Raw genomic sequence first — 12817 nt, 5'->3', positions numbered from 1 at the left:
AAATTTTGGATATCAATAAATATAGTTTTCTATTTTTGTATAAAGAATTTTTATTAAGTAACATTAATAATTCATATAATTAACATTTTATGTACATTGTGTTATTTATTAATCCATGACAATCTAGTATAAATTAATACAAATAAATGAATAAATAGATATAATAATTAATAATAACTGTTACAAATATGATATTCTTTCTTCGAAATTCTTTAGGGCAAAGCAATGAAAATTAGTGAAATAAATATATACTATAAAGAAGCATAAAGTTTTTCTGTTCTAGAATCATCATGGATGTTTACGGGTATATCCTCTTTAGCTTCTTTTATGCTGCAGCTTCTTACAGTTTTCTTTAGAACTTTGTATCATTTTTATTTGGTGTCAAATATTTATGGCAAACAATGTAAGAAAGTGCAGCTAAAAAGAATAGACCATGTTTATAGCCTTCGTTTACTGAACATAATTCTCCGATGCACTTATTAAATCGCTTAAAATATAGAGGCTAATATCCGTAAAGTTGTTACCAGATTGTGAATCACTTTTTTTATCATGGTATTAATAATTAATAAAATTTCATGAATGTGTCTGCTTAAGTATACAGTATCGTTTTACGTGCACTGTTAACATTTCAGTCTGTAACAACTACAATTGCATATAGCATAAAGTCTTATCGATTGGATGTTTGTATATAAGGACGTTTCGTAATTGGCAATCTATTATACTTATAGCGCTCTGCGCCTTCTAGGATTAAAATCGATCGTGTTTCGTTGCGTGAATTTTTCAATATTTCCGTAATTAGAATTTAAATGAAAATCTCTGTTATTTTTTCGAGCAATTCAAGATTTGCCTGCAAAAAGTAATTTTTCGTATATTTCGCATATTTCCTCATAATTTTCAATGCAAAATTCATAATAAATTTTTATAAGTGGAGCAGATAAATTTTTCACACCTTCCACATAATAATAAATGTAACAATTTACACAAAACAACCTAACATGTTTTCGAACTATATAAAATATTTCGTACTTTACAATATATTTCGATTCGAAAATGATAATCAAGTATGAATTAGAAATTAATATACAATTAAATTTCCTTTGATTGCCAGAGTATTAAAGGAAACAATTGATGAAATTCAGAATTTAACGAATATACTATATGTATAAATTGTCACTCGACCTTACAAATTCTTAATCAAATTATTAATTTTTGAACATTTCGATAAGACTATCTTTGAGTATGTTTTTTATGCGTAAGTTTCTGTAATTTTGCTTTTAATCCGTGTGGATTTAATTTCACTCTTACGACATCGGATTTGTTATCGAACTTTTTGCGAATTTCCTCTATTCGTTCCTTTCGTATTCGCTGCTGTTCCCTCTTCCAGATATCCTGCAAGATGCAATCCATCGTAATTTACTTGCTCAGTAATTTTGAACGTTGTGAATTAATACCTTAAAGTCCCGACAAAAACTAAGCCATAGATTGAAGAAATCATAAGGTTCTGCAGTCTCCAGGGTGGAACCTTTGGGAACAAACTGATAAAATTTCATCACAGCTTTAAATTTGTTTTTAGCTTCTAGGAGATCTTCCTTCTCACTCGTCAATTCGGCAGTCGCTTTTTTCACAAACGAGTCTACTTTCTTCTTGAATATTTTAGACGTAGATGGATCCGCTTCCACGATTGTATTACACATTTGTGCGCATGCTGAAACAAATTAATTTCATGTATATTATGTATTTGCATATATTATATTTAAAGCTGAGTCTAAGTAAAGCAAAAAGTTGGAATAAACATAAAAAACCAATTTTCAATCAATGCAACAGAATTTGCTAATCTTTCACTTGCTCAGTCTAGGTATTATTTTATATAGAAACACATATTAATAATATATTATTGAACCTACATGATAATGAATATTTCAAATTAAATGTCGAAAAGCAAGAAGCAAATGGCAATTTTGTCTATGGTGAATCTAACATATTTTTTCAACCTGTTGGTGTAGAAAAAGTGATACGTCTGTACTTTCTAAACCTAAAAATAAATGAACCAGAAATAAAAGTTACTTATGGCTCTCGTATTGAGAAAGTGATAATGCCTGTAACATTTACATATAACGTTAAATGTCAAAGTTTTGAAATTTATTTTGATGAGTCTTTTCTCCCTGAAATTTATGGCTGACTGTAAAATTTGTCGGTAGTATAAATGATGAAGCGGGAGGTTTCGTCAGAAAATCGTATATAAATCGTAAAGGAGAAAAAGCGTGAGTTATTATAAATCTAATTATATTGCTTTGTCAAATGCGCCGATTGAGCGAGCATTGTACGATTCTGATAATAACATGATTCGTTCAAACTTTCAGACAACCGATATTATTTAATTATCAATAATATATAAAATTGTATTCTATCATTAAAAAAAGTTTAATTTTTTCTTAATTAAAAGTACAAAAATAACTCGTATGTGCATTAATGCTATAAAATCAGATTAAAAGGTAACACAAAATTTATCGAATATTTCAGATAAGAAATCTGATATTTCCATATGTGATTATATCGAGTCTTTTATATCTATTAAATTTTTAACAAGAGATAATACTTTACAAATAAAAAAGTGACAATTTTTGATTGGTATAATATCCTATAGTATTATGCGTAATGCTACTCACCCCGCAGTTCCTTGTCTAGTCTATCCAGTTCCTTATTGATATCGTCAAACTTGATCGTAGATGCAGCTTCTACGTCAGCCGGTTCAGGCACAGGTAAAGGCAAGGGCTCATCGAAGTTATGATCCTTTTCCTGGGACAATTTTGCATTGACGACGTAGTGTAACAGGGTGACACCAGGTACGTTGGACTTCACGTCTTTCAGTTTGCCAAGAATCTCCAGGCCGAAGCCGTCCGCCTGTCCGCGTAACATATTTCCGCCGTTCATGTAATTGCCCAAAGTCAAAATAATGGCCATTACTTTCTTCAGAGGTTCGGAATTGAGTAGGAAGTCGCAGGTAGTCCGCACGTTGTTCAATTTATACGAGACCGACGATATCGCGTCTTGAAATTCCGACTGCAGCATCAGGCAGGCTATTCTTTCGGAGAAGTGATTTATGCCGGACAATCGTTTGAGAAATAATTCAGGTTGATCGAGAGGAATGTCTGGATAAAGTGCTTCGTGGGTTGCAATGTCTTCTATTTCTTTTTGTGTCGGTTTCTAAAAATCAGAAAATATCAAAGTGACTCGAAATTCTCGAAAAAAAAAGAAAAATTTCATATGAATTTTACATGAAATTTCATTATTTTTTCGTTTCCAATTGTATTTTTATCTCACAGTTTACTTACGATTTCGTAGATCTGCTGCAACGCTTCAAGACTAATCACGCTCGTGTCTAAGTTATAGGCCGCGTTCTCAATCTCGCTGAAATCAATGTGCAGACTTTTCTCGAGAATTCCCACCATTTTTGAACGCTTCGAGTCCAATATCTTCGCAGGCTGGATCTTTGAACTTTTGGGCGTTCCCTCGTTTTTCTTGGTCAGATTCCTCTCTCTCACCTGCCGCGAAAATAAATCAGCGAACTCTTTCATATTTATATTCTCTTCCTCCGCAAGTTCCAGCCATAGAGGCGCCTAAAACAGCATAAAAATAGCTATTCTTATAAAGAAATCATTATTTTATATTAAAATTTTATTAGAAAATTTTATTAGAATATAGTCTTTTGCTTACCTGGGGTGACAAATCTGAAGTGTCTTTTGAAGTTTGACTGGTTGCAGTAACTGGTACCAAAATTCTCGTCCAGTAAAGTGGCTTCATAGGCACATCAGGATTTAAAGGTTGCTTTCTCATTACTACAAAAGTAAGACACTTGTGTTACGCGGTGCAAATATCGGAATCCCGAAGTCGAAAAAAGTGTACAGCGTACTCTCGATTAACAAGAAGGATCAAGAGTACCCTGTACTTTTGAAATTGTGACACCTACTGGCTCTGCTGGGCGGATTCCATCCTCCAACCGGGGGAGCTGGTAGAGGGCAAGGTCCTATTGCTCCAGGGGGTGGTGGTGGAGGAGGACCTGCACCTGAACCTCCGATAGGAGGCGGAGGTGGCGGAGGTATGCCACCCTGCGTAGGCATACCTGGTGGCGGTGGCGGCGGTGGTGGCCCAGTCGTTTGAGCCATTCCAAGTAACGGGGGTGGCGGTGGAGGTATCGCGCTAGTATCACCTGCCGCGAGTGACGATGGCGGAGGAGGTGGCGGTGGTGGTATCCCGCATGTGTTTAACATCGGGGTAGGCGGTGGCGGTGGTGGAGGAGGTATCGTAATTTTCGTAGACGAAGACATCTCGCACGTTGCACTCGTAGGTGGCGGTGGGGGAGGTGGTATGCCACTCTCAACGCTGTGCACTGGTTCGAGCAGGAATAAGGGAGGAGGTGGCGGCGGAGGTGGTATCATATTTTGCAAAGGGGACGGCGGAGGTATCGCGCCTATGATGGCTTGTACAGGCGGGGGTGGAGGAATAGGTATCGTACTCGAGCTACTCGAGACCGGCGTAGATGGTGGCGGAGACGGAGCAGGCGGCGGAGATAGAAACGTGCTCACAGTACTTTGCGACGACATGGGGGCAGGTGGTGGCGGCGGTATTCCAGAAACGTCTGTCAACTGTGTCGACGGGATTGTCCTTTCGCCGCCACATACTACCGATTCGGTGGCAAACGTGAACGGAGACGGCGGCGGCGGAGGCGGCGGGATGAAAGACGACGTCATCGAGGTAGGTGTAGATCTGCTTTTCGAGAATGCCTCCGGTGGTAATGGAGGTGGAAACGATGTTGGGGAGCGATACTGCGCCAGATCTTCACTTGGCGCGTTCACTGGGTTACCCTGTGATAAACACGACCGATCGACCTTGTCGGTCGGCGTGGAGGAATGTACGAGAGTCATCTTGACTTGGTCGAAATCCGCGTCACTTCTGATAGTCGATAATCTCGGTGTACCAGCATCTAAGTTGCTCGTGTCACTGATATTCCCGTCAACTGGTGATAAGCTTCTCGGTGAGGTCTGAGTAGACTGTCCCCTGGTGCTTATTTGTCGATCTACCGATATCTCGCGCAACCGTTTGATTTCGTCTCTCAGCTTCTGAACTTCTTCCTCGTACAAATAAGTATCCTTAAGCATATGGTGCTCACAACAAACTGGACTCGATTTCGTTTGAGCTGCGTGAAGTCCATCTGGCAATGCACAAGTATTGATCCGATCTATCTGATTAAAACAAGACATTCCAAAAGTAAGTAATCGTTATAGATATGCCGATCGTAACTGTCAAAACAGAGATCAGGATCTTACCAGGGACGTAACGTTTTTTCCCGTGTCTTTATCTGGTAACGTAGAGATTGGAGTGATTGGCAGTTCTTGTTCTGAAAATTCCATTAATATGCGAAATATATAAAATTAATCCTTTGTTATTGTAGTCACAACAAAGTTCAGGAAATTTTTTTTTTCTCTCAAAGCGCAATATATTTTCGCTCTTTTGACTGTCACTTGACGAATCCTTCAAGTATTACGACATTTTTTGATAAACAACCGTTTTATCTTAACTTTAAGCTCTATGTGAGCATTAGCGAGACAATTATATCTTTATAAACTCGCGATCCATCCTAATTAATGATGCATGTCATGAAAGCAACGTGCGACTCTTTATCAACGTGTAATTCTTATCTCGTTTTGTATTCAAGATGAACGACTCTTTTATACATATACCTTATCTTCTAATCACTTTATCACCAATGCAAATTCTAAGAGAATATCATATAAAAATCATGTCAATAAACAACGTGTGATGTATGTTGAACCGTGGACATTTCTGCAATTTCGCGCTAACGTTTCTCGTAACGTCAGGAAAAACGCCGCGAAAGGAGAACCTACTCTTCGAGGAAGGCCCGTTCGGGGAATCGTCAATGTCACTTACACTTGTCGTCAATTAAAAGAGATTACGCTGCATTACCCCGATATCTCTTTGTATTCAAGCGTCGCGTACACGCGCCGTACACGTGCGAATGCACTCTTGTTTCTCTTTCCCTCGATCGCTCTTCGATCTCCAGCGTCCATTCGAAATTGGGATTTGAACGAGCACTCGCGATCCCGTCCCGCAAATTTTATTTCGCCGTGCCCGCCGATATTTTGTCGCGCCGTTCCGCAAGGAACTGCCGCATCTCGCTCGCCGACGGCCACGGGAGAGCACGAGATTCCAAACCGAACCCTGTGAACCGCCCCATCGATAAGACTTATCGGCAAGCAAGCGTGTTAGATTCGCGCGTATCATTCCGCTCCGTATAACCCGCGGTCCGCGTATGATACGGATTATTTAATGGCCGTTTAAAAGCACGTAATCGACGCCGCGCGACGATGAAAGAGCCCGATTATACGCTTATCGTCGCGTTCCGCTTAATTGCCGATCGCGGTTGCGACGATTATCGTTGCCCACCGATGTACTTGCGACACTCGCGGCAATTTTTCACGAGCATCTCTCGCGCGTTACGTCACTGCGATCGAGACGAAAGGTAATACCGTCGCGGCCGTGTTTACCCTTCGTTATCGCGAGCGCCTTCTCTTCCGTAGAGAGATAAGATTCCGCGTTAGATTCGCAATCGTCAGTATGCGATGGATTCTAGGTCGTACGCTGACCTATACGTGATAATACAAAAGTGTTTTCTATCTTTGAAGTGCCTCGTCATTTTTATATGCCTCAGATTCGCGAGAGCCGAAGTTGTAAAAAAGACTACTTGCGAGTTCTTCGTTTTCGAGAAGATTCGTGACCATAAAGTTTGGCGAAACACGTTTGACACACACATACACATTCTCTCTTTTTTTTGAACGAATCGTGTTCCTCGAACTGTCTCTCTTTCTCACCTTCGGACTGCTTATGGCGATCCGTTTTTTGGCAGGCGAGATTTTTCGAACTTTTTCTTTTCTTGGCGCTACTTCGATCCAGGGTCAGGCTGGCCACTCTTCTCAGCACTCTGCCCTCCCTCGTCGGAAATTCGTAGAAGCTGTGTCGTCTCTGTGGAGCCCTCGGACTCGTCGCGGTCTTCTCGCTCGACGTTATGCCTAAAAATGAAACGTTTTCATTTGAGACGTCGATGAAATCGGAGACGAAGTGAGTCACGTTGACTTAGGTCTAACGTACACATTTCCTCCACGCTCGCTTTACACAACATCACCTATACAAGATATAATTTTTACAAACAGCATCGTAAATCCGTGTTTTAACAAACGAACTTATCCATTACGTAGACCGTTACACATGTTTCACATCAGCTATCGTCAGCTACCTTAAGTCAAATCAATTATGAAATTAATAAAATGATGAGTCTCACTTTTTCTGGGACTTATCACTGAGAGATGGATCTTCTTGTGCTTCGTAATCGCGAACGAAGTCTTCTCTTCCCTGCTGTCGATCGTCTCCAGGTTCGGTTTACGTTTCACCACTTCCGGTCTCGTGGCAGCGGTGACCGGACTCATGGTGAGCTCGCCAGGATCGGTAAAGACACTGTCACTTGAGGATTCCTGGCTCGGCGGCGTCGGCATCTCCGTAACAACCAGGCCCTTGTTCGCCAATCGCCACGAATCGGTCACCAACATTGGAGGCAGCTGGGTCGTCTGCGGTGTCGTCGGGGTCTGGGCCGTTGTCGTCGTCGTCGACGTCGACGTCGTGGTACTCGAGCGGAAAGACTCCGTCGTCGTTACGCATGGCTTCGCTGTTATTGCGGTATCCTTGCGACATTCAGGCTCTACACTTTCCTGCGTGTCCTAATTACAAGACAATTTTACATTATGACTTACTCAAGCCGGATACAATATATAGTATATGAAATTATCTTATTGTTCAATCATATATATATATATATATATATATATATATATATATATAAGATAAAGAGAGAGATATATATATATATATAAGATAATTTGTCTGTAATTACTAGCGAGAAATGCGAAACGTAAAAAAAAATATATATAAATATATATAAAACTCTATACGAAACGTCTCGCAGAAACGTTCATGAAAAGTCATCTCATCCAATCGATAATTGGCTAATCTGTCTTTAGGGAAAGAGGTGGTACCAGAATACCTTTGGTAACACCTGTATCATCGGCGGTGGCGGTGGTGCCTGCCTCTTGCCCGGCGTGTGCACCTTTTCGAAACTGATCCTGGTAGGCTCGCGTGGTTCATCACGCCTTTCCGGAGCTTTCGGCGGTTGGTCCCGCTTCTCCTTGGGCTTCTGGTCCTCGGGCGTCTCGGGCTCGACGTCCGTGGACGCGGACGTCGGCACCGGCGGGGCGGCATCCTTCTTCTTCTGCTTCTTCTTGCTGTCACTCTGTAGATTACCCATCGTGCTGGGCAACGCTTGCGGCGTCAGGCCTTCTAGGTCGCCCCAGGAGTAGAACAGTCGTATGTTGTTGACCCAGAGATGAAACAAGTCCGACAGCTTTGATCGCGGCGACCGCGCCTGGGCCGCGACTGCGCCTTGACCATGGCGGGCCTGCATCCGTGGTCGATAGTCGGGAGTTGCGGCACCCGCGATCACGGCGTCGTCGTTCAAATGCTCCCGCCGCGCGTCGATTGCTGCCAAAATAAAAGAGTTATCAACACCTCGCAAATACATCCGGTCTGCTCGACGACTTGAATCCAATAACGCATCTGGGACCACTTATCTGGGTCAACTTGATTAAGTTAACTTATTGTTAACAGTAATTCTAGTTAATTCAATTCTTTATTAATTATATATCCAATAAAATCGTTTCCTAAAATCTTATGTTGCGATTGACTCGAGATTAATCACTGTAAAGGTAGCGAAAGGTAGCAAAAGATTAACTCGAAGTAATTGATTCAGCTGGATTACACAAGATTTTAAAATTGAAGAAACTATTTAAGCGATAAATAGTGATCTACATAAATTGCTTGCGATTTGTAAAAATGCATAAGTAATAAATAACGATTAATTTTTTTATATCATAACGTTGAACGTGATATTTTGTGCTAAATAGATGTCCGTAGTTCAGATCAACATTAGATAAGGCTAGAATCTTGAATACACGAGCATCTTAAATATTTAATTGAAATATACAAATATTGATAAAAAATGAACGAGGAACATGTAAGTTGACGTTATCCAAATCAAATTGACCCTGAACCTACCTCGATAGCTGAGTATTTCTCAGATACGGTTACGCAATCGGATATTGACAGTGCCAATATTAATAACCTTATATCACACGCGGTAACCAAGCGATACGGCGTGTGCTATCGCCTGAACGCTAACTGAATATGCCCATATAACAAGACATCGATCTGTTATTACTGGGGCATGTATACACGTTGGGTGTCATTGGCAACTATTATTATCTTGTGATTGATCGCGTAATTTTGTAATGGGAGGGAAAAAAACTGAAAGCGAAAACATTAACACGGATTTTTACATCGTCGCGATTATTGTCGTGATTACAACGTGATAAATTCTTTCTCGGCGGAAGTGCGAAAGAATACCAAATTTTCGCATAGTACTTCAAATAGTCAAAGATAAAGGACCCACTCAACAGCGTTATATATTGTTTAACAAAATCGAATACATATATTTAGCAAATGATAATATGGCTTCGTTGAACGAAATAAAACTATGTCGATACCTTACGGCTTACATCGATACGTACAAGTATGATGCATGGACAAAGTCCGGAACATAGGATGCGACTGAAATCCGGACATTTTCGATGATAACTTCTTTAATGATGGACACGAGGATTCGCGAATCCTCTCGACAGAATTTTTAGTTCACGTTTGATTTATAGAAGAGTCGTCGTAACACTAGATATACGATTTTTAACGTTCAGATTATAATTAGTATATAATGCGTAAGTTTCTTTTTTGGTACAGCACTCTTTTCAATTTTGTAATCAACAAATTATTACATCTTCTCTTCGTTTATTTCATTGTTACTGGTATTTCTCCTTATATAATAGTAACCTTTATTCTTCGTCGTGTCGTGAATTAATTTCCTATTTTCCATTTTCCCCTAATTTCTATTAATAATCCTATCAAAATACACTAAGTAACTTTTTCTTTTCTACTCGTAGAAAAAATGCACGTAGTATGTATTTCTGAAGCACTAGGAGATTAAGAATCCGATGTGCCACGTGGTGACGTCGGTTAAGCGACTAGAGTGCGGTACCACTGGTGCCTATTCGCGCTGTTGCCTCTTATTATGTCTCGGAAAATCAATTTCGGGGGATACCTCAAGGACAAGGAATAATACAGGCAAATTCTTCGGTATAGTAAACTGAGGACAATCCTGGTCGAAAGTTGTTATGTGCAGCGCTTTTGGTAAATACAATATTAGATAAAAGAATACTATACAATAAATACAATATTAGATAAAACAATATTAGATTAATTAGCTATTATAAATTAAAAAATTTTTTTAAATTTGAATACTTCACTGTTGATCTTGTGTATTTATTTTCATAATTAACTATCTATTTCTCAAAGTATTGGTTATAAATTTATAGAAAAATTTTGATTTTTTGCTTTACGTACCCTCATCGAAACGAAGAATGAAAATTTAATGATTGCACGTTGAATACAATTGTTTCAGAATATTTTTTATTAATATAAAAATTGCGATTCATGTTTTATTTTATACTCATCGAAACAAAAAGTAAAAACGTTGTTACTCTGTCTGTGGAACGCGTAAAAATTATATTAAATAATATGAGACATAAAGAAAAGAAATAATACAATTATTAAAAGGATTAGAGAGAATTCAACGACTTACGAGAATTTAACTGAATCTCGTGTCCGTCGATATTATTTGTAATACCCGGTGCTCGCGGTTCAACTGAGAACGCGGGAAAGCTCGACGGTGTTGCAAACCGTGGGCATTAGCCCCGTAACGTAATCACGATCATAACGAATTAAAATCACCGTCAGGATCCCGGAGCATTACGAGCATGCTTGGCAGAGCCTCCCGCGTCGGATCGGCTTTTTCGCGTGGCCAAGAAGCGTGCCGTGTATAATTCGGCGCGACGGAGAGGAACGTCGCGCGTTGCGCGCTCTTACCTCATTTCCTCGCTTTTCCACAGCATCGTGGACGAGTTATACAACCGTTGCACCGTGCGTTGGTTCGCGCGTACCACTGGAAGCTCACATCTCGCCTTCTATTCTATCGATTGTTCACGGCGAGACGTACCGCCCCGCGCATTTTTCACCGGCCGCTCGCGTCGCGACTGTAAAATATCACCCCCGGTTTCCGAGAGAAACGCGGGTGGGAGGGGGACGTCGCATGGGGTGAAAAGCCTTAGGGTGTTTTATCGGGGACGCCAAGTGGGAGGAAGCTCGAACGGCGCAAGCTCGCGCCGCCATCAAGCCCACGAGGTAGGTCGATGTCTCGATGCCGAGGTCGACAAAGGTAGCCAGCCACCCCTCTCGATAGTTCGCAACCTTTCGTCATATAAATCGCACGCGGGAATCCGGGGACCCAGATTTTCCATAAATTTCTACGGCGTCCGACGCCGAACTTTCGCACGAAATATACGCAAACGTTCAAGATACTCTACAAACATGAATAATTGAAGGAAACAGAAATAGGAAAGAAATCAGAATTGGAAAATTGTATATAAATATTCACGTAGAAAATATTATATTAGACATTCAGATTGGTTTTGATAAAAAAAAAAATTCATTTTTCTCTTATCTTCGACTCGCATATCGGTCTAATATCTTCATACCACCTTGTTACCATTTCAAAGATTAAAACAAGTTTCTTAAGGAACTTCTCTCTTGCTGCCACTTTCGTTCGCGAAAGAAACGAAGCGGCTGAAGGTTCTGATGGCTCGATAGAGGAAGTGATAGCGAAACGGGAAAAATCAAAGAGAACGGGAAGATCGTCGCTTCCATCATTTATTTTATATTGCAACATAAAATTTGTACAAATAATAATTCATTATAATATCATAACTATAATGGGTATTAATTAATTAATATACGGATCTCTCTCTTTCTCTCTTTCTCGTGCAACGCGTGCACGCACGCGCGCGCGGCGCGATGCAACGCAACGCGATGTTACGCACGCTTGTTAATTAATTATATTGCGAGCAACCGCGCTCGGGTACGTGACACGCGGTGCGTACCGGATCGTCACGAAGGCCCCGGATCCTCGCGAGATACCGAGCCCGATCGGCGAGAGCCAACGGGATTCTCTCCCCTCGCGAGGATTCGACGCTCTAACTGGCATCCGGCACCCGTAGGCATTCCGCTCCCTCGTTCGTGCCTTCCCCTTTGGATGCGCGCCTGCACGCACGCATCCAACGGGCGATCACGCGAGCACAGCGGACGACTTCGAAAAACGAGATAAACCGACCGTTTCTCTCGTTTCGCATCTCTCGAGGGCTGGCGCTATTTAATAGTTTAGAGAAACGTACGTACGTCCTCGTTATATTTACAGCTACTTCGGCGAGCGACGTTACTCGAGGGGAACTCTACAACTTAGCTGCTCGTCTTCGTTACAATCATCTTACAACGTAACATTTTCTTTTTTTCTTTTTCTTATCGTTACTTTTTTTTTGTCTATCATAACGCACTAGCATAACCCGCACATCACATACACGCACGCACTTGTTCATTGTCGCGCTCTATCTCTCCCCCTCTCGCGCTATGTATTATGTACAAAACCTCAGGGTAATTCTCGTTCTTCTCGCGCGTAAGGTAGCGAAAATCGATCGAACACGGTCTTGTTGGCGTTCCGGAAAATTTATTAACCCTACATACGCGTGTTTAATGTACA

General features: G+C 40.8%; 1 protein-coding gene across 3 annotated transcripts; it reads right to left on the bottom strand.

The window, feature by feature from the left end:
• Positions 1-79: 79 nt before the first annotated feature.
• Positions 80-11279, bottom strand: LOC105828905 (formin-2). 3 transcript variants are annotated; one of them, XM_012667470.3, is made up of 11 exons: positions 9690-11279; positions 8111-8604; positions 7355-7787; positions 6888-7085; positions 5325-5395; positions 3968-5240; positions 3715-3836; positions 3333-3617; positions 2667-3204; positions 1452-1705; positions 80-1389 (listed from the first exon to the last, which is right to left on the bottom strand). In XM_012667470.3, exons 1-11 carry the CDS (start codon positions 9742-9744, stop codon positions 1228-1230), a joined length of 3885 nt encoding a protein of 1294 aa, XP_012522924.1. In that variant the 5' UTR covers positions 9745-11279; the 3' UTR covers positions 80-1227. The 3 variants fall into 3 exon arrangements, with proteins under 3 accessions (XP_012522924.1, XP_028045871.1, XP_012522925.1); XM_028190070.2 differs by having other exon boundaries at positions 9178-11278; XM_012667471.3 differs by having other exon boundaries at positions 11095-11278.
• Between the last annotated feature and the right edge of the window lie 1538 nt (positions 11280-12817).

Source organism: Monomorium pharaonis, chromosome 8, assembly GCF_013373865.1.
Source record: "Monomorium pharaonis isolate MP-MQ-018 chromosome 8, ASM1337386v2, whole genome shotgun sequence".
In the NCBI taxonomy this organism is placed as follows: domain Eukaryota; kingdom Metazoa; phylum Arthropoda; class Insecta; order Hymenoptera; family Formicidae; genus Monomorium; species Monomorium pharaonis.
The sequence above is the reverse complement of the archived record's forward strand: the minus strand, read 5'-3'. Positions and strand labels throughout refer to the sequence as shown.

Coding starts and splice junctions, on each gene's coding strand:
- LOC105828905 (XM_012667470.3), bottom strand. CDS start 9,744: ATGTCCGGATTTCAGTCGCATCCTATGTTCCGGACTTTGTCCATGCAT. Junction 5,396..6,887: donor TCGCCATAAGCAGTCCGAAG/GTGAGAAAGAGA, acceptor TGGAATTTTCAG/AACAAGAACTGCCAATCACT. Junction 1,706..2,666: donor ACTAGACAAGGAACTGCGGG/GTGAGTAGCATT, acceptor AATTTGTTTCAG/CATGCGCACAAATGTGTAAT.